Source organism: Chlamydotis macqueenii, chromosome 2 (genome assembly GCF_036417535.1).
Source record: "Chlamydotis macqueenii isolate bChlMac1 chromosome 2, bChlMac1.mat, whole genome shotgun sequence".
NCBI classification, from domain to species: domain Eukaryota; kingdom Metazoa; phylum Chordata; class Aves; order Otidiformes; family Otididae; genus Chlamydotis; species Chlamydotis macqueenii.
Window position 1 is genome coordinate 21,852,952 of NC_141557.1, and position 22,275 is coordinate 21,875,226.

Below are 22,275 nucleotides of genomic sequence, written 5' to 3' on the forward strand. Positions count from 1 at the left end.
CTGATCTGCATGAAGTTTCACATGGTTGCTGTGGGATTCCAAAGGTTCAGGATAAAAAACTAATGCAATTTAAAAAAAGACATGCATAATAATACTGCACATAGTTTAAGAGGTTCTCAAATTGCTTTATTCAAAAATAGATTTTTCATGTATTTTACACTTTCATTTAAAAACAAGTAATTTGTTATACTAGAAAGAAAACAGTGTCTTTTTAGAACTGAGATTTCTTTTGCCTTCTGTTGTCTATGGAAGCTATTTAAAAGTCCCAGATCTTTTATCAAGCATTACTTAAATAATATAAGGATAATTAGAAGATTGTCAATTTTACAAGGATTAAAATCACCCCCTGGAGAAGAGGAATTAAATTGAAACCCGTCATTTCCTTCAAAGTCTAGATGATGCATCTTTAAAAATATTTCTGAGTAACATTTAATAATAGTATCAGATGATGCTCTGGAAAGAATAATTTAAAAATTTCAATTGAAAAGATTTTACAAGTAGGCTCATAGCCAGTAAATCACTCATTAACAGACTTTTAGAAGGGAGAAAATGCAGAGAGAATACATAATTTTGTTGTTCTACTTAAAAATAAAAGTCATAATCAGTTTGTTCAGATCTAATTACTAATTTCCAGTATCTCTGAAAAGAATCAAGTTTTAAAATGACTGCTCTCCTGAAACAAATTTGAATTTTATCAAGCTTCCTGATAAAACAGGAAGATTTATTCATTATTCCTACCTAAAAGTCAACCACAGCTTTGGATTTGCTAGGAGTATTTTATCAATTTTATCCTGGGATATGCCTCTAATTAGCATTTTAGGAACTATATTTTTAAGGATATGTGAATATCCATGACCTCCATATTTCATCAACCTATTCTTAGTGTGCACATCATGAGCGATCAGAATTCTGTCTTCATAGCCTTCATCAATCAGCATACGAATCCTGCAGAAGTAAAAAGCACACCCGTCAGTGAAAGGTTCTCGCTCTGCAACAGCACAGAACTGAGCAGGATTTACAATTTTTTTACAGTACTGTACTGCTAGACTGTACTATTACTGAAAATAATTATTTTTAGGTACTCAGAAGACATATTCCTTATATTTAACTGAAATTAAAACACTTACTTTTACTGAATGAAAAAAAAAACACCTCTGAAAACATACCAACACACATCTCTAAGTGGAGAAGGAAAACTCTTTCCAGCTGGGACATGACTTTGCATTCCCAGTCCCATTAAGTCCACAGAGGAATTAAAGATGTTCAGCATCACCAAGCATGGGATGCAGGTTTTATATACACGAATAAGTAACAATTTCCTACATAAACTCCTTCTCAGCGTGATCAACACATGGGGTTAGTTCTGCTGCTGTCACATAGCTAGCCCCATTACCTTTGTTAAGGACCAGACTCTGTGTGTGACAAGTCCTTTAAGAAGGGACTAAGTTCTTTGCTGACCAAACAACTTCTTAGAATCATCTATCTCCTTTCATATTGGGACTAATTTTATGGGCTGGGGAGGCATATGGTCCTTTATATTCCATATTCATTGCTGGTTTTTTTGCTCATTCCTCTAAGTTTAGTTAGCACTTGCTTCTGACTCAAAGGAAAACTGTCCCTGAAAAGAAATTCATTTTTTTACTTGCATTGGCAGTAGATAGCAGCAAAAATGCCTAAGTACACACACAGCTAAACTGTGTTTGAGTAGGTATGGTATGACTACCGAAGTTTATGTTTTGAACAGAGAAGACCTGAACATACATCTTTCATTTAGTATGTCATCAACTCATTTAAAGGTCAATTTGATTTCCACCTCTCTAGTGCTGTTTAACAAAAAAAAAACCAAGGAGATGGCCACTGCCATCCTATGTCCAGTGTGGATGCGTCAAAAGCCCAACAAAATCCATTTAATTGCACCATACAATGAGAAGTCAAACTTTTCCTATTTTCTTCTTATAAACAGCCTGCTGCAAGAAATACCGAAATGCCAGGGAGTTTAAGGAGAGACACTGGTGGCTGAGCAAGTATCGTGGATGGAATGAAAACTTTGCCATGGTTGAACAAACACTTGTTAACCAAGGCATACAGTTCATCCCTCCACACACGTTCCTCACAGTGCTCCTGCACCTGCTGGCCTCCTGTGGCACAGGAGACGGGGGGAGGCACAGGGGAGAGGAGTAGCTTTACACACTGTAAACATGAAAACTGCAGATTCATTGCAATATTTTAAAATACTGAGTGCAAGACTGAGAGCCCTGTTAAGAGAGAGAAACAATTTCTAGTGCAAAAAGCAGCAGAAATGCTTGGCAGTAAGTGGAACAGTAACCACGGCACCTTAAGAAGAGGACAGCCTGAAAACAGAGAATAAAAGTTTTGAGGCTGACCTGGCAATTAGAGGCAGGGAAGCTAGTTCTGAAATGGAAGTGGAAGCTAGAAAGTTACTTCATTAGTGATCAGCGACCATAAAATCTTTCTCATCAAAGAGAAGGAAATAATTGTTTCTGACTCTGGAAGGAAAAAGTGCACAGGCAGGACGGCACCCCATCCCTCAGAAACCTGTCACCTCACTGCACCTGAACACTGGAGAAACAGCATGGGAGGATCACACCTCCAGACAGAGTGGAAGGAGGGAGAAGCCCATTCCTAGGTGGTCCTACCTGTCTCAGTTTCTGCAAGGAATGCATCTCCTTGGCAATACCTTAGGTTAGCAGAGCGCAACAGATCTGCTGTGCAGCTGAGCCGAGACTGCATGTGAGGTGATGAGAAGCAGGAAGAGGTATCCTGCCAGCGGGGCCAGTACTGTGAGTGTGAGGAGCATGGGAGTTCTGAGGAGACAGGAATCTCATCCTTCAAAAGAGAGAAAGGGCAAAAGGACAGGGGGAGGAGAGCTGATAACGTGCTTGGAAGAATGTAAGTCCAGTTTTCAGGATGGAAGCACAGGATCAAATCCTCTCAAGAGAACCAGTGAGTTGTGCTTGGTTAGGGCATTCGTGAGGAGGCACAGATGATGCCTAGAAGCTGCACTAGGTTTCCAATACGATGCTTCAAACAAAAGCCAAACCCCAACATAAATCCAGTATCTCCAGCATTTTCTTTGCACAGTCTATAGAAATGCAATAAATGATAAAATTCAACCAAATCAGCATGGAATTAGGATGGAGAAAAAGATCTTTTTCTCAGTAACTTTCTACCACACTATGATGCTACATCTTCCTTTGCAGACAGAAGACATTATACAGGCTGCTCTAAAGACATGAGAGCAGCAGAAAAGAAATTGTCATTACTTTAGTATGAAAAAGACAAGTTTGAACAGCAAGCGAATTACTCTGTGATGCCCTTAAAACAAGTAACAATAATATTCATTTGTCAATGGTAATGCTGTAGCTTAAACGGCACAGAAGCAGATACCTTGCAATCCTTTCATTGTCGCTCGGCATGTCAATATCAGGATGGAACTGGTAATGAAGAAACTCTGTACCAAATAGGTCATACTCTAAATAGCATCCCAGTTTAGCAAATTCCAGAAGTTTCTTTGTGTCAAATATAGTCCTGCAGAACATATATAACATAAAGTCAGCATTGGAACAAGAAGAAAAAAAAATCTCACGGTACCAGGATAGGTATTTCGTGATGTCCTATTTGCAAGGAACAAATTCACCCTTTTGAAAAACAGGACTCCTGTTTGTCACATGCACCTTAAGCTGACACACAGCGTTGTCTTTCTACATTCATCTGGGACTTCATGCATTAAAAAAAAAACAACAAACAAAACAAAACCAACTCTTCCCCCATGAAATAATGAAAACATTTATGACAATCTTTAAATTAGGAAACAGGAAAGATACTTACTTTTGATATCACTAACCCTCTCAACAGACAACCTAACAAAGAAGGACATTTAAGGAGGAGGTTAATTCATAGTGACATTTTAAAAAAGATAATGGATTACTTACACAAGACAGATTTACTTTCCCAAAAGAGTTACAGGAGACAGCTACATCCAGGGCGTGTTTCATCCATCACACACCGGTAATACACAACTTTGTCTTTAGTTTCTATTCTGTACCATGGTGTTTCTAGATTGTCATTGGAACACCAATATATCATTGTTTGCACCGGGATTCGGCCAGAAGGCCTTAAGGAAAAGCTCTCACCAAAATATATAATGGCACTGACAGTACCTGGGACATGGGCTTTGCAGCAGATTTGAAAAGTGAAGGAACAGAGAGACTAAAATCCATCACTCATTTGGAAAAGAATGGCAACTGAAATAAGAGCTTTCTGGAATATTTTTTTTGCTTTGAAATGCTTTTACCAAGAGTATAAGCTGTCCAAAGGAAAACAAAAACACTCAAATGATACATTATATCTTTATAACCACATTTTTTTTCATCTAAGGAAAAAAACAGGTTTCCACAACCGCAGCACAATTAACCAAAAGGGCAGTAGTTTAATTTTTTTATTATTGCAGATATTGTTGCCACAAAATAATTTTACCCAACACAATTACATCACAGTCTGTTGCTATGGAAATGACTGATGTCACAATTTCAATATTATGACTTAACAACCTGTTGTTAAGTAGGAGGAACAGATGGGTTGAGAAAGAGAAAACCCTCGTTCAAACAAGCCTGCCATCAGCCGGAGTCTAAGACTTGCCAACCGTAATTAATAAAAAAATGTTATTTTTAAATAAATGTTACAGTTTACGGAGATTGAACATTTATCACCAAATGAGTTTTCAAAGTGCAGAGCAAGAGAACGGGTTATTTTAGATCCAGCCCTGTTTAGTTCACAGGGAGATGGTAGCCAAGAGTATTCAATCCTGCACAGGTAGCAAAAACCACCCGATATATTTCAAAATCACAGCCAGAACAACTTCTTTTTTAAACTGTTGTTAGTGTTGTGCTTTTGCGTGCTCTGTCCAAATAAAGAGCAGGAGAGCTAAATTTCACCAGCCATGGAGTTCCTTTGTAAGCCACACAGATGTAGCAGCAGCAGCAGTTCCCAGCTCAAATCGCTTATCTCTGTGCTGGAATTAGGTGTTTGGGCAACGTGTGTTCCTGAGCAGCCCCAAACGCAGGGAAAACGGAGATGGGACACAAGGAAGCATCCTGTAGTTGGGACCTCATCCATAAATGGCGATCCACCAAACCATTATCAAACAGGCATTCGTAACAGTTGCTGTGAGCCTTCTAACAAAGGCTACTCAAGTGAGTCAACGCTGATCTCTAAAGATACCTTTAGAACCTCAGTCACAAATGGGCAAAGCCAAGACTCAATACCTTTTGCTTCCCAGCCTTTATCTACGCCACGGTTTCACTATGGACACTTGCTTCCTTTTGTTCTAAGGTGCTAAATTGCAAAACATGGTAGCCAGTATTTTCATTTTATCATTTGACTGTCAAGCCACCCGAAAACTACCATTCTGTCTATGTCAAAAACAGACATGAAATATGGAGCTATGTACAAATTTATCTCACATTTAAGGGACTGGGATGTTCCCACGTGGATTCTTCTCACTGGAGGAGACTTAAAATGTTAAATGCACATTGCAAAGCCAAACTTCACAGTAGTTTAGCATCTATGTTATAGCAAGTGCCAACCTGAACGTGTGAAAGTAATGATAGGAGGAGTATAAGGAAATGTCATATTGTGCATCAGCGGCTGTTAGTGAAACTGCACCTCTGCCTTGACTGTTTTCCTACTTACAGTGCTTATTTTCCACCAAGAAATCACTGCGTTCAGGGATTAAAAACAGCATTTAAAGGTGAAAGAACATAACTGGATGTTTATGCTTTATTAAAATGGCTACATAAGTACTGACACCTGCAGCTTGTTCAGTCCTCTTTCACACAAAGATTTAAGTAATCAGGTTTTCTTTAAAAATAAGAGAAAAGTATAGCTACAGATAAAACAGAATGCAGGTAAATACTTGAAGAATGCCCATATCATTTATATATAAACAAAGAGAATTAAAATTTTGTGGTACTGAATTTTATGCTTCTAACATCCCCAAGTAAAACACTGAACTCTGTGTGAATATAAAATACCTGTAGCTTGACTTACAAGCCCTTAGAGCCTATAACCATTAGAAATGTGGAGCACCAGCGCTCTTGCCTGTATTACATTCACATTGAGGGCAAACAATCCAATTCCTGAGAATCATATGACCACAGACACTCTCCATTATTCAGCAACTGGACAAACTAATCAATGCTTGGACATTTTCCAGCTCACCACAAGCAGCACAAGGTCACACTAAACTGATGTGGTAATAAGAAGTTGTGTTTCTAAACTGGAGAGAGAAAAGCACCCCAATTCCTCTCCACACCTGATGTGGGGCTCCTGGTTTTTGCTCTTAAGGAAACTAAATATTATCTCTCTGGTCTACACTAACAACTATCTAAAACTCAAGTATTTTAATTTTAAGCAATATTTCTTCTGTCTGGTAGCAGAAATGAAAAGGTCTGGCTTCTGCTTTGATACAGCATCCAGCCAAATCAAAGTTGTACAAGAGTATCTGAGAGACTTTCATCAGGCCCTTAAGTGTGGCACAGTTTTCAAAAACGCTGGAAGCCCAGAAGCTTCCCACTCAATTTGCTGAGAGCTGCTCAATGTCCAGTGCTTTGTAAATGCAGTGATTTGTCCAGGGATACAAATTAATGGAATCCCCGTTTTTTAAAAATGTGGCTACAGTTATTCCTAATCTGACTCTCAGGTCTTCAAAGAGAACATTTAAAGTCCCCAAATCTCTCATCAGTGTGAACCTAAAAGCTGACCCCGACTGAAGGGCTGGAAGCTTATCAAGCTCTATATAAGCAATTTCGTACTTTTAAAGTCAGCAAACTTGAAGAGAACTCTTCATGTCGTGATACCAGCACACAACAGAAACCTCTCTGATGCAGAGCAGCTCCCTCAAACCCCAGCGGATTGTGGCAACACTGCCAGAAGGACTGCTTACCTGTCGAGGTGAGACATGACTGTCTTTGAAGTATCAGCCCCACCTTCCTGCAGGATGCGGATAATCTGGAAAGGTGCGTCGCTGTTCCTGCCAGGATGGATGATAACGGGGCACCCCAGCTGTGACTGAGCCTGTGCTGTTGCCTGAAGCACTCTGCGTTCACTCTGAGTCAAAGGCCAGGAGCAACCTATTTCCCCCACCACGCCACACTTGATGTTAGTCCCATCCGCTCCATTGAGTATCTCATCAACAATAATGCCTGTAAGCTAGAGAATAGGAAAATGAGATTTTTGTTATAAATACTACTTGTGTTAAACAGCATCAAATTTGGCCTACGGACACTGTGCTGATTACACTCCTGAGGTCTTTCCGAACTTATTTAATTAACAGTTGGGTGTGTGAAAACACTGCAGTTAATATCTAGTTTCTGTCAACTAATGTTACGCTAGCCATTCACTAAGACCAAAAGAAATACAAAGCAAATCAATTCAACAGTATCCACTCACACATTTGGACAGGTTTGCTGGGAAACTGGTCTACATAAAATTTGAACACTAATTTAGGCTGAGACTATTTTTTCTAAAAAAAAACCAAAGTTAGCTCAGCATGAAACCTGTGCCTCACGCTCCTGAATTGGCTCCAGGAACAATTCAATGTAATTTCTTGCAAAACAAAGGCTCAGAGAGTAAGGAAATCTCATCACTCAGATAGGGAAGGGAGAAACTCTGGCAAAGATACCAAAGAGACAAGTTTAAGGCAAATCCCGTTTGTGGGAATGCTAACATAAAACAACAAGAGCTCCAATTACTTCAGAACTACAAGAACAAAGCTCAGCTGACAAACCTACAGGGTGAAAATTAGCTTGCTTTTAAAATATTCATAAGCAAAAAAAAGGTATCAGAATCTCCTAATAAAAGCAATTTGTTATAAAAGCTTTAGATCAGTCACCGCACAACCCTTTCTAAGTAACCAGTTTCCTTCCAGACTGGATTAAGTATTTACCTGCTAAGCACAGGGCATCCGTGGGTGTCCAGCAGTCCACCAAATACAAAACCTTTGCCCCAAGAAACCTATTTGCATTAAATTTCAAGCGATGCAAGAATATTTAGGAAAACTAGTCCTGTTCTGTACAGCTTGGGCCAGCTTGGGTACGGTGTGGTTGGCAGCACTGCATCACTTTACATCTGTTCAAGTTTTGATCACTGATTTTTAAAATTAATTTGACTCATTTGTAAACTGTGACAGATTTTTAAAAAAAATTCTCAGCTCTGTTCATCCGCATTCACAGCCTCCTCCTGCCTTGGAGAGTCCCTTCCCTCTCTGCCCTATCATCACATTTTCTTAATAAAAGATGAATGAATATTTATTATTATAGGAATATCTGGGGACCTCGCTTATTATTAACACATTGTCTTAGGCACCGTCCACACAATTTGATGGAGACTCTGCCCTAAAGTCTGGATGAACAGCAGAGAAGAGAGATGCAACAGCCAGCCTGAGCAAAGCAATCATTTATAACTGTCCTGTAAACATTGCGATTATTTATGCTTTTTACAAGAATTCTGGGTGATCTCATTGGGAAGCAATTAGCCAGAAAAAGAGACAAAAGAGATAGAAGGGATAAAGTCCTTCCTTAAAAACTGTAAAAAGAACAGGATAATTGGTGCTGTACCAGATACCCACACATGAAGTACTTTGTTTTCCTTTTACTGTTGTTATAACAAATCTCTGAGAAAACAAAGCTTAAGAATAGGAAATGCGGACAGATAATCCCAGCACACACAAGTAGCATTAGTCCAGCTATAACACACAAGCAGTAAGGCTGTTCTCAAGTTTTTCACATTGAGAACGACTAGACTTCATCTACTTTGCCGGAACTTCTGTCCAACTTTGAACTCACCCAGGGATAATTCATGAGAGAGAGACTCCAAAGCAATGGTTAAGACTTACCTGCTCCACTGTCATGGCCTGTGTTTGAGAAGAATGAGTGGCATCCACATAAAACCCAGCCCCAGCAATAATATGGACTCCAGTTTCTTCAGCAAGTTTCTTCAAAGTATTCATATCCCGACCAATTCCTGTGGTTGTGTTTTCCACGACTGTCCCACCACCTGCTGCTTTAAAATACAACAGCTCCTCCTTCACAGCATCTGTTTCCTGATATAAAAGAAGGTTTTCTTTATGGCTGTAGGGATTTTGCTTAATCCAAAATAAGTTCCTCATCTCAATGGGCCCATCCGACAGACACTCTTGGCCTGGAGAAGGTGGACAAAAACAGCTGCTGTAGTTCATAGTCAAGTGTTCATGGGTCAACGTATAGCCAAGGCCATCCGGATCCACAGGGCCCAAGACAGTCTGCGCTTTCCCCCTCAAGGAAGCCATTTTTCTTCAGCAAAAGGGAAAAAAAAACAGATTAAAAGAGTCTGGGAAGGAAGAAGAAAGGAAACAAAAACATTTCAGATGCAGCAAAGATTTCTTACAGAATTTCTGAATTCCCTCCTCTCTCTCATGCACATACCTACACGCTGTGTTTGCTCACTGGCAAGTTTTCAAATACTGTTTCCAGTAGAGTGGTCAATAAGAAAAACAAAGCATTTATTTTACTCAATTGCGCTTGTATCAGTACTCTAGCAATATAAAAATACCACATTCCAGTGCAGGGAAATTGTCATCATTTATTGTGCTGTAGTCAATATCACATTAAGATAAACGTTTCCTATTTAATAACAACCACTGTATGTTCATTTAGGATTCTCTGCTCTTCAGCAGCTGTCAGATTTTGTCAGCTTGAGCCACCAGATGAACATACTTGGCACCAAGGCTGAATATTCCTTACTGGTACGCTCGTTTTATTTATCTGTGTTGTCCAAGTCTCACTATCCCCCTTGCAGGCCAAGGAAGCTGTCCGTGTTTGGGCACCTTGTCTGCCCCTCTGTAGGAGGCAGGCTGGGCTGGGGGTGATCTGCTCCTTAGACTTCAAGAGAGGCTCAGGTTCTCCTACCAGCTGCGCTGTGGAGGTCTGGAACAGCTCGGGACAACTCCTCCAAAGCTGACAACAGTCGCTGAAGAGACAGCGTGGCCCTCAACCAGCAGGGCAGAAGCCAAAGTGCTTTTCTCCTCAGCTTGATTGGTCAAATATTTTACCAGTTAAGAACAGACTTTAACCTAACACTTCATTTATACGGCTCAGCCTTTAAGAGACTTTTTTTTCTTCATCTTTAACATGAATAAACCAACGTTATTTCTCAAAACTTCAAATGACTGGTGACAAAGATATACGTTGAGGATACTCAGCTGGTTCACGTCAAAAGCATCCACCCTGTGCAAGCTTGGCCTGACTCACTACAGGTAGAATTACCTGCAGCTCTCCCCACTGGGATTTTGGGGTATTTTTTTCTTTTGGAGGTGGGGATAGTTTTTTTGTTTATGTGCCATACTAACATTAAACACAGCTGACTACTCAGTTCATGTTAGATCTTCCTGATGCCAGTTGCAAAGGCTTGAGGATATATAGTTATAACCCCTAGTCAACAAAAATAATCAGTTATGAAACAAAATACATGTTTAATCATGTCCACAGGACAGGACTAACTAGAGCATGCATTATTGATTAAAGAGAGAGGTCCTTCCCATTTCTGTCTCCCTTTTAGTGAATAATATCATAAACATGGGTTTGTTACTGGTGAAGCCCTCAGCGGACACTTCCCTTTTAACTGCTAAAGTTAACTGACTTAGGATGACAGAAAAACTGAAATATGAAGGGCACTGAACTCTTCATATCACGGGGCACATGAATGTCAAGGTCTCTTTGGGGATACTTTCATCTCACAAGAAGCGGCCATTGTCAGAGTACCGATGTACGGAAGTGACCCAGCCCCCACAAAAGGCAGGTATCACCCACCTAGTAAAGTCTGTAGTGCTGGCAGTTATTCTAATGTGAAAACTTGGCCATCCATTAGAAAGAGAAAGGACTGACTGACTATGTTTGCTTGCCCTGTGTAAAAGCAGACTTAGGAAGAACTGTTCTTTTATGAATTTCATTCCTAGACTAGTGTGTTGACTTGTTTGAGAAGGCAGAAGAATAATTACTCTCGTAGAACAGACTGCTGGCTGATTAATGTAATGATTTATTTTTTGCCAAATAAATTAAGAAGTACATGATTTCAGAAAATATTATTCTTGAGCAAATAATTAAAAGCAAAATACCTGTCTTAGTCAGAAACCGCTGCTAGCTGCAATTCAATTAAGTTGTCCAACCCTGTCATTAATTCCATCCTTGAACAAAATTGGTGCTCTACAGAGCAACCCACTATTTTGGAGAAGGTTCAATGATCTGAGTCATTCTTATACACACAGCAAAGAGACTAAGATAATTCTAAGGTAATTGCATTACCTTAGCCTTTTTTTTTTGCCCTTTTTTTTTTTTTTTATTAACCATCTACACTCTGGTATGTAGTAAAACCCTGACAGCATAAGGAGTGATAACTACTCTCTGCACTGGAGACGCACATTTCTTCCCCATGTTCATTGACAACTTTCAAATCCATTTATTAAGTTAGGAAAACAAACCTATATAAACATTTTGTTATATAATTATGTGTTCAAGTACTGAAGTTCTTTCGATAAACTTGACACAAAGCGATTACAGTCTGTTTCCTTAACGAGTTTCCACTTTGGTTTTTTAGTTATTCAATAGTTAGCTACTCAGAAAGGCCACTCTAATGGAATGTTAATTTTTGCTCACTTTCTGATTACTACTTGGATGAAAAGTTGACTTTCAACATTTGTTTGTACTAATTCCTTTCCGACACAGCTAATTGAAATTGCCCTCAACTAATCTGGCCTGACCACTGTGAAGACCTGTGGTTGCGTGTGTGAGATCTTACAGCCTGAGGCTGCTGTATTCTGATTTATAACAGCAGGAAACATTTAAAATTACCAGTTCCAGTGCCAGGTTTCTCTTGTAGCAGATACCAATCTGTTGATTTTTAGCCTCTAATTCCAGATTATAGCACACACACAGAGTTTACAGAACCAATGCCTACTACTGCAAAAGTACCTTTTGATTGAGGCCAAGGATTTTTATAAATACAAGAAGCATCACAAAAAAGGAAACTGACACAAACAGCATTTTAAGTAGGCCTAATTTTATCTGCATGAAAAATATGATTAATATTAATGACTGTGCCTGCTTACTAACACAGTTTTAGAAACCTACCACTTTTAATAAAAAAAAAATGGAAAATAAAGACAGCCAACAACCTGTGACTGGAATTATTTTTAAAGGAACTGTCCTGATATCTTCCCTACTGTCATTTACACAGACAGCATGCCCTGATTATGCTACAATGATACATTGTTCCTAGCAAGATTCATTTGATGCAACCAGAATTTAATTGCTGTCTTTAAACCAGATTTTAGGTGCAAACAGCTTTTAAATGGAACAGACTGGTGCTTAATTTAAGCATGTATATGTTACTACAGAAATCAATGTTTGTGTGCTCTACTAACGACTTGCATGCCATGTTTTACACAGACCTTTCTTCTGAGAAAGCGTCTTCTTTCATACACCAAGGACTGAATGCGTATCACCTCATTCAGCCATCTGAAATGACGTATGTCTTGTACAGAATAATAATCTAGACCATTTTTATAGTAGAGATGGAAAGACATATCCAAAGGCAACTCAACAGGACAAGTCACTTTCTGTAATACTGGACTATGAAAGGAGCCGAGAAACAATCCTGGGCAAGACAAGTATATTTGGTCCTACATGAGACGTGTGAATTGTATTTGCCGAATCTTAACCCAGTCTGAGAGAAGGGGGAAAGGTTTTGATTCGTATGACAAAAGGTAAACAGGTAGGCTCTTATATGGCAATAACAGGTATTTTGGTGTTGGAAATTACAAACTTATGCTGTGCTATCACCAAGGTGCTCCTGCACAGAATAAGGCTTCTCTGCTCTAGGAAATAAATGATATTTCCTGAAAATTACATAATCAGATAAAAATAAAATGAGAACTGGTTTAAGATATAACCAAAACTTGTATTATTTCATAACAGCCTTGAAACAATACCTTAACATTTCTGTAATAAACTCTGGACAAATCTTTACAACCACCAATTGTATGGTGCATAAAATACGACCCTCACCATTAGCCAACTATTAAATACTGGTGAAGTAAATATTTTTCCTAGAGGTACTGTTAAGAGAAAAGAGACTTGCTGCTGAAAAGGTCATGGTACTGCATTCCTGACTCTGGTAAAAACTCCACTGAGTTCAATAGATGTTTTGCCTGAATACTGATGACAAGATTTGTGTTTCTGCTTTTCCCACCTGAAACTTGCGCTTCAGTCATTGTGTCATTTTAATGGTCTTGTAATGGGAAGTCTCTCTAGGTTTGGATTAGATGCTTGCTACAGTAATCTCATATTGCTGAAACATTATAATCGCATAAACACAGTTTCCACACGCTAACACTGCCATTTGTTTTGATTCCGTAAGCACATTTTAATGGTATTAGCACAGATTCTCCCTAGACTTGTATGGGAATCATTTTATCGCCATTACAATGTGAGATTACAGCGACACTAAATCCAGACTGCTGCGACACAAAATTTACAAAAAGAAAAAAAGAATGGCTCAGTAGGTATTTATCATATTCAGGAAAAGTTAAACATAGCTGCCACTCAGAAACAAGGGCTGCCCTGGCTGCATGAAGAGCACTGTAGGTGGGGCTTTCCTTTATAATCATGCAGTCCTAGGAAATGTGACATAGTGCAGGTTCACTATATATTTACAGATGGAGGAAACGCTTTGAGCACTCAATTCTACTGTGAGCAACTTCTACAGAGCATGGAAAAGCCCCAAATTAGAAATACACGACACATCTGTACTAAATTACCATTAGCTAGTCTATGCTGTGTTATCTCACCATTCCCCACAGGTTAACATTTTGTGAAGAGGCAAAAAGTTAGCAAGACAAAGGAAGAGGAGAGGCCGAGGGCAAGAGAACACACTTAGACTATGTCAGGAAGAATTTAAAAAAATAACTTTTCTCTTTCCACCCATGCTTCTGCTAACTCTATAGAGGCTTATAGGGTGGAAGGAACTCAATACTGCCAGCATGGTTCTTCCTCTTCCCCACCAGGCAAGCAAATTTTCTATATTCTCTGACAGATGGGTGCCAGATCTACTTTACCTACTTCAAAAATTTATTCACAAGTGCTAACTACAGGAAAAACATGCCTGAAACCCAGCTCTCTCTCATATACTGGTTTCAAAAAGCATAGCTTTTTTGCTTATGCACAGCATCAGGGAAGTGCAGCTACAAGGGGCTGTGGAGCAGAGCTCACCACAACTGGCTGGGTGAGAGCAGCAGCAGGAATGAACTTGCACCAGCTCCAGGACAGACAGGTGCTTACCAGTCAGTTAGCCTAGCAATTCCCTCTGCATCAATGTCTGCAGAGGTGTCCAACAGCCTGCAACGCCATACTCCTACAGGAGATTTTTCATGCCTTGACTGAAGCTCTTCTCAGAGAGAAGGGGAACACTTACAGTGCCTCTCTCCTACAAGAACTCCTATCTAACCCTATATGAGCATATTTTGCAGCTCTACCCTTAATGGGGCACCTGCAGTTTCCCATCTTTGGGTGGCTATACTTTCATGGAGCAAGCAAGAACCACGCCATTTAATCTCTCAATTTGTAGAAACTCACCAACAGATTCAAAACCTAGAGAAGTCCTGGGAGAAATATTGAAAAAGCATCATCTATCTCTATCTTGCAATATTTTTTCCTGAAACGGTTCTGGAAGTACTTGGAATAGTGGGTTAATGCTGTGGCCTTCAACAATCTACCTCTGGTCCCAAAACCATTCAGAAACATGTATTTCCTTAAGAAGACAAACTAAAAGAAATGCTAAATATTGTTTTTCACTAGATTTTCTATATATGCTTTGAGTAACCAAAAAGCTTTTACACTACAGAAGCGAGAAGTGATACTGGAAGTAAGACTTTATATTAAGATAAAATATAGGCTATGAAAAAAATTAGGAGAACTTCAGCCAAGCCTTATGTAAGCCTACAACAATAAGCAGAAGTCCCAGCAAAATATGCAGGTACACACACCACAGCAGTTACATTGCTTGAGTGGCACTGGCAATGTTCTATGACCTAAAAGCTAAGTCACTTACATTTTAAGAGAAATTTAAACACTATTACACATACATGAAAGGCCAATATATTGATTCGCCGCCCTCAGAACCTCTGAAAAGCACACTTTGGGGAAAGGGAGAAACAAAGCTTTTAAATGTTCACCTGAAAGGGTAAGTGAAAATTCTCACTGCGCACTCCTTCCGCTGCTCGGCTAGCGGAAGACAGATAGACCTTCCAGTGTTTCACATTTTGAGGGTCACATTCTTGCTCTAGCTAGGCTTTGAGCCAGACATACAGAAAACAGATTTCTTCCTTACAGTTGAACAGCCACACCAGAACAAAGTGCAGCCTCTCGTATCGATTTCACAGTACAGCCATACCTTTGGGATCAAAGCAAGCAGATATGATCTGCACATGACCACGTTATGCAGGCATACAGTGATCTGCTCCAGAGGCAGAGCATAAGCCACTTTAGTATGTAATAGTTTGCACCCTTTTTTTTTTCAATTTGGTTAAAGTTCGGCTGTTGTAAGCACAATGGAGTCAGACTTCTATTCTACCTTATTTCTGTGCAGATAACAGTCTCAAACCCTAGGCTTCTTTGAGCAAAGTCACATTGAAGTTTCTCTTCCTCAGAGACATCTGAGACCAACATCCCCATAAGTAGTTTTTCATCAACATCTCCTTTAGAAGAACTTCAGGGGATTTTACATTTTGGGAAACTTCCAAAATTACTCCTGATAAAAGGTCAGATAAAAATTCCCCCCTAGGGCCCAACATTACATTAATTATATTTTACATGCACATATAGCGGTTTTAGGCCAAAAAGAGGACTGAAGTCACATTATGCTATATGCAAATATGGGCTGAGTCCTGCATGCTGATGTATACATTCATATTCTTAAGACTAAATAGAATCACACTTGCTTCTCATGGGTGCTGGGCTACAAGCACGCAACTCTGTTTCTTGCTAGGATAACATGATATAGGAAAAAAGTTTGTGCTTTTCAGAATGAGTGTCCAGTCTTCATTCCCTCTAAATTTCAAATCTGAAACTTAAGCATACATATAACTCTTACCGTTATTCTCATTGACTGCAATTGGTTTTATCTCTACCTAAGGTCACATTTGCTTAAATATTTTCACATTAACTTAAAATTTCATTAAGCATGCTGGATGGAGCATTATCACTCACTTGTGCAGCATCATCACCAAGAGCCACATCAAATCAGTCTATGGATCTTTACATGCAGAACTAAAGAGAAAAGGGATGGAGATCTAAGACACCAAAGAACAAGCATAATCCTTCTTACCACGCTAATCTAAGCAATGCAAGTGCAATGTTTATTACTACCTCCTGGTCAAGACTGGACATTACTAGCTAGAAAATCCAGGTGAACGAACCCCATGGTCAGCTTTGCGGCAGAATGTATCAGTCGCTGATCCACTGAGGCCTGTGAAGCCACACATACTGGAGAGCAGCCTGGAGATGGGCTCTAGTGCCTATTTCAAGATCGCAGACTGCAGCAGCTGTGATTCCCAGAAAACCACTTTCTTTAATAGTGAGCGATGAGTTCAGATGCACAGAACTAAATTCAGTTTCCCTCTACTGTGAACAACTGTATCCCCAAAGTTGAAATCAATCTGAAGACCCACTGGAAAAAAAATTACTCCAAGGAAAGCCTTCACAGTTTCAACTGTGACTGTTTTGCTATGGTAAATGGAAAGCTGTATGCGTGTCTCAAGGTCCACTTCTGCTTTAAGAAGAAACCAGCCCATACAAGAAAAGTTAAAGTGAGTCAAGTGAAAGCTTAAAGCTGATGGGTGTAACTTCGAGAGTTTCTTTCAACTTAGAGACTGCCTTTATAAGAGTCTGCATGCTTTCAGAGTAAATGACCTCTTGCTTGTACAACTCCTAGCACTACATTCTTACCCACAGCTGGGTACAACTGAAACGGCAGGAACAACCAACACACACAAGCTGACGAGACTGTCAGGTCTCCTGCACATCCTGCTTTCATCTTCAGTCTTAACAAGAACTGGACATGGAACCCTGCCACTGTTTCGTCTTTTTATACCACAGAATGAGATGGCACAGTATTTTTGAAAGAAGATACAAACTCAGTCTCTTTGTCCTGGAAACTATTAATTACCTGGACATTTTTTTAAATCTTTGCTACCCAGTCTAATGTAAGTAACACAGAGTCAAGCCCTGCAATAAAGTTTACAACCCTCAAGAGTTTGAGCAGTATGACCAGTTGAACATTTCCAGACCGATCAGAAAACGACCCACCTGCCAGAAGGTATGCAAATCACAGCAAAGAAAGAGTTAAAATCCTTTCTTTTAGTCATCACTACAGAGACTCGGGACAGAGCAAAGACAACTGTGGGATAAAACAATTCTCCTTTTACATTTTGAGGCAAGAAGTGAGATCCTGAAAAGAGCAGAAAATGGGAGAAAACCTCAGTAGGTAACATACCATTCTTCTTTGGTCCTCCCTTCTCCACAGAAGTTACTTCAGGAAAAACCCTGTGGCTTTAGCTCCATACAAAACTAAGGTTTCAGAACATCTTTGAGAAGAGTGATTCTACATGTTTCTGAGACTCAACCGAAAAATTGTGATTTACTTAAAACTGTCATAGAAGAGATGATGGTGGTGGTGGTGGCCTCTCTTCTCACTTTCTTCTTCTTATCCAAGTAGTTAAATACTTCTGAAATACATCAGCCATTGCTAGGATAAAATGCCTTTCTTGGATTGTTACCCACATACATATTAATATCAGACCAAAGAGACAGCCACTGGTGAGAAAATTCTGAGGAAACTTTTTAATTTGTGACCAGAAAATTCTGTTAAAGCAGAAAACCTACCCTACCAATTTTGAGAATAAGATTAAATTTCTTTTTAGAACTAGGGGGGTGGGAGACTCCCTTTGCCTTCCAATAGAGCTGGTAATGCCATGACTTGTATATTCTCCAGAAAGAGAGAAGACCTAAGTTCAAAACTGCTCTAAATCAAACCAGGCATTTGAACCTTAGGCTTCCACAACCTAGATGGATTTATAATCCTCCCCCTACCGGACAGGTTGCCGGTCAGATGCAAACAGAGGTCTCCTTTCTCCATTAAACCTTAAGAAGTCTTGCTTCCAGCTTACTAAAAAACGAACCTTGTTCAGTATTTCAAGTTCTGAAAGACGGAAAAAATATTTTAGATCTGCATCAAGTGAAATAAGAAATAAAATCCACAGAATGTTCAGAGAAACAGTCCTTTAATAAACACAGAACTCATTGGTGCCATATGCTTCACTATATATTGATTTTTATATGTGAGGAGCAAGCTGACGGCTCCCTAACCACAGAGGGAAGCAGTGACACTTGTTCCTGCTCCACCACGCATTAATTTAATAAGTTAGCACTGGTCACCTATATGAAATGTAATTAAGCATCTGAATGCCATTGTTGCCACCTTTGATTATAACTACAAAAATGAATGTGATGATGGTGACATGATGGCAAATATAATGTCTGTTAAATTCTAAAACATGAGAGGCATTCATGATGATAAATGACACTTATGTAGCCTTTCATATAACAATCCCGAAGTACCTGACAAAATGATACAAAACTACCTATTACAAGCATCGCTTCACCCATCACCGAAACACAGCCCCCAGCAGAAAGAAGGCAACAACCTTTAAACACTACAGAACATATTATGACAGAGGACATCGAATAATGTAACCAGCATAAAGCACAGGGGAATTCTAGACAAGCAAAACAGAATTTTCCAAAAGCAAGTGACCTCTGACTAAAAATCTGTTTCATTCAAGAGTTATCACAGGCCTCTAGCATACAAAAGACACCATCCTTAACAACAGGCATGCCTAAAAAAAGAACATCTACAAGTTTCTTAGCAATCATATATATTCATGCACTTGCTAGGCCAAAAGATGTTTGTCTGAGTTCCTCACAAACAGGACTTCTATGCTTCAACTCGGGACCACGCCACAAGACCTGCTGCAAAGGGGCTGCCAAACACCCAAGGCCACTGTTGGGCAGTGGCTTGGCTACTGCAGAGGGCACCCGAACCTCCCTCACTCAGAACCAGCACTCCTCTCCGCAGCTGGCCAAACTGGTGCAGGGGAAGGAGAAAGCCGGCTGTCTGCTCCAACTGTGTTCTGTAAAGGGCAGCACACCTCAGGCCAGGGAGAAAATGCATAGTGCCTGGATCCCAACAAGGCTCACAGGCAAGTCTAGGGCTTTGCTGCTGAGCCTTGTCAAGTTAAAGCAACTCTGGAAGCATCTTGCAGAAGGCTGCGGGTGCTTCCAGATGGAGAGGCAGCTGAAGGCAGGTTTTGAAGGTCCCAGTTTTGGATTGAGGGATTTGTTCCTTCACGGAGCCACCCTCAGGGACTGAGGGAGAGAAGTACTAGAGAGGATGTAATTCCAATATTTAACTTGTTATGACTGTACGAATATTAAATACCAGCACTAATAATAGCAGCGTAGCTGCACTCACACAGCGAAGCCCGCCTGTGCCGGGGGGTTACTCCGCTGACAGCTTTCATCCGATCCTGTGAAACGCTTCTCCAGAGAGCAGGAGGTGTTCCTCCCCTCGAGCCCCAGACCTGCCGCAGGTCTCCCTGCAGGAGGCCTGCCTGCCCCAGCGCCGCTCTCCCGGCCGCGGTCTCCTCCCGGGCCCCGCCGCCGTCCCCCCTCTCGCCAGCCGCCCCCTCCGCCGGGGCTGGAGCTGCACCCGGGCAGTCTGGGCCCCGCCGCAGCGCCCTTACTGGGCGCTGGGCGCGGGGAGCGGCGGCTCAGACCCGGCCCCCAGACCTGCGCTCCCCGCCGCGAAGCGCGGGCCCGCCCGCCGGCCCGCCCTCAGGCCGCCGCCGCCTCCCGCCGCGGCCCCAGCCCCGCGGGACAACTACGCGCGGACCGTCGACCCGGCCGCCGCTTCCCGCTCTCCCGCCCACAGGCCCTCCCGGCCCGGGCAAAGCCCGTCGAGCCCGGCGGCAGAACGGGCGGGAGCAGCTCTCGCCCGAAACTCCGGCGAAGTTTCCCAGCCCGGCAGCCTCTCGGGCCCAGGGCATTAAGGCCGGAGCCCGGTCCCGCTATGGGCCGCGGAGCAGCTCCGCAGGCGGAGAAGACGCTGCCCGAAGCCCCGCCGCGCCCTCCCGCTCGCTCACCCCGCGGGCAGCACCCTCCGCCGGCAGCACGTCGGCCCCGCTCGGGGCGGGACTTCCCCGCCGCGGCCCGGCCCCGGGGATGGCGGAGGCGGGGGAGCGGGACGGGTGCGAGGGCGCCAGGGACTGCGAGGCCCGGGCCGGCCCGGGTGAGCGGCAGAGGAGGAGGGCGCCCTGCGGGGACTCGCCCGCCTCTGGGCCCGGGGTGGGCCTGGAGCTGGGCCCCCTCGCAGCCACCCCCCTCGCCCGTTCCCCCGCGGAGTGCGGGGCGGCAGTGTTCCGTGCCAGCCTTGGCTCCAAGCACAACTGCGAGCCGGTGGATGTCAGCGTCCTGGCCGCCCTTGCTCGTACGCCCTCGATTACACAGCAGGGAGGAGGCTTGGAGCCATCGAGTCATTTTTGGGGGCTGGGCGGTCGCAGTGAACGCTTGGGCGTGCAGGAGGCAATGTTTTATAATTTGCCCTTGCGATGCAAATAACAGGGAAGGTTGAAGAGACGCTTCTCGGTATCCACAAACAGGCAGACAATGACAGCGATTCTGGATAAAAATGCAGGTGCAAAGTAGGAAATTAAAAGAGAGCTGACACCAAGTTCTTACACTTTCCACCCAGGATCTCAAAAGTGTCTTATTTCCCCAAGGCTCACAGCATCCTGTGTGGTACTGTTTCATTTTATAGAACCGTAAGCAGATGCTACCAACATGACGAGCAAAGGCACAAAGGACGGTGAACTCCTCCAGCCCTTGCACACAGCCGGAGCTGCAGCAAAGCTGCTCTGTGCAGACGTGTTACCTGATCCTGGGAAGGAGAGCTCAAGCTTTTCTGAGAAAAGTATTTGCAGTTTTCATTGCTATCCCTTCCACTTTGACTTCTTCCCAGTCCCTATTCGTACCAGGTTGGGGCCAGCAATGGCCCGGCATCCTACCCTGCAGAGCCTCAATCCGTGCTCAGCGCTGCAGCACCCTGCCTGCAAATGGATTCTGGTGTGCGTGTTCATTGCCTGGGGGAGCTGGGTCCTAGCTTTTATTCAGATCCCAGATAATCCTGTGATGCAGAAAGTGAGTGGGCAAAACTGGCAATGAAAGCCAATGGATGCTGATGCTTGGGCCTTTTATCATCTATCTTACAGTGAAGGACAAAAGTGGAGGTAGTGGATGAAAAATGAGGAGAGTGCAGAAGTAAACAACTTTGGAGAGGTGGGAGGTAAGAGAAAGTTATGCTTTTAGAAAAGTGATGGAATTTTGCCTTTTAAAAAAAAAAGAAAGAAAAAAAAACATTGTGAGCATACTAAACTTGAGGGGTAGAGTACACAATGACTGGTGATACTGGTGTGGGGAGGGCTGGACCTTTAGGATCTCAGCTGAAGGGAAAATGCTGCCCAGTAAAGGGGAAGTAAGGGTGAAGAAGGTGAAGCGAGTGAAATGTTTGGGATCTTTCCCATTAACAACCAGTCACCACGTACATGCAGCAGTGATTAATACAGATAGATGGCTAGAGCTGAGCTGCTGGGATGGTTCCAGCTGTCAGCGTCACTTGTTTTTATTTGCTTCTCATATGAAGTCAAGTGAGTATGGGTCCTGCAAAGATTAAGTGGAGATATGAAAGCCTGTCATTTATAATGCCTTGTATTTCAACATCTTCACATTGCTGGGCAATCAGTGCAGAAGAAATTATGTATGAGACCTATGTTAAAAATAGTCATGCAGTGGTTTATGGGACATCATTTGTCACTGGCTGTATCAAACCTGTTTTGAAGATTTGCGATTAATTTTACATAAGGCCTGCACTTCTACATCTCTTTTGTGTTTTAAAATATAAAAGCAATATTAAAACTTGGGTAGGTACAAAGTAAAACTGTATTCAGTCTGCATTTTTACACACACAGAGTGAGCTTCTCTTTAAAGCAATCTTCAGTATGTCCAAATCAAAGTAAGGTACTATATTTTTATTTTTTATGTCCTTGACTTCAAC

At 41.8% G+C, this 22,275-nt stretch overlaps 1 protein-coding gene across 5 annotated transcripts; it reads right to left on the minus strand.

Annotated features, from left to right (window-relative positions):
- Positions 1-104: 104 nt before the first annotated feature.
- Positions 105-20,418, minus strand: PTER (phosphotriesterase related). 5 transcript variants are annotated; one of them, XM_086742454.1, is made up of 5 exons: positions 20,309-20,418; positions 8,915-9,350; positions 6,965-7,230; positions 3,409-3,549; positions 105-945 (listed from the first exon to the last, which is right to left on the minus strand). In XM_086742454.1, exons 2-5 carry the CDS (start codon positions 9,344-9,346, stop codon positions 735-737), a joined length of 1,050 nt encoding a protein of 349 aa, XP_086598580.1. In that variant the 5' UTR covers positions 9,347-9,350; positions 20,309-20,418; the 3' UTR covers positions 105-734. The 5 variants fall into 5 exon arrangements, with proteins under 5 accessions (XP_086598580.1, XP_086598577.1, XP_086598578.1 ...); XM_086742451.1 differs by having other exon boundaries at positions 8,915-9,387; positions 20,309-20,342; XM_086742452.1 differs by lacking the exon at positions 20,309-20,418 and adding an exon at positions 19,639-19,759.
- Positions 20,419-22,275: the final 1,857 nt, after the last annotated feature.

Bases quoted from the DNA above. Each gene is read 5' to 3' on its own strand.
- PTER (XM_086742454.1), bottom strand. From the start codon at position 9,346: ATGGCTTCCTTGAGGGGGAAAGCGCAGACTGTCTTGGGCCCTGTGGAT. The intron at 7,231-8,914 runs GTAAGTCTTAAC...CCTATTCTCTAG, and splicing joins AGGCCATGACAGTGGAGCAG to CTTACAGGCATTATTGTTGA. The intron at 3,550-6,964 runs GTAAGCAGTCCT...TATGTTCTGCAG, and splicing joins GTCATGTCTCACCTCGACAG to GACTATATTTGACACAAAGA.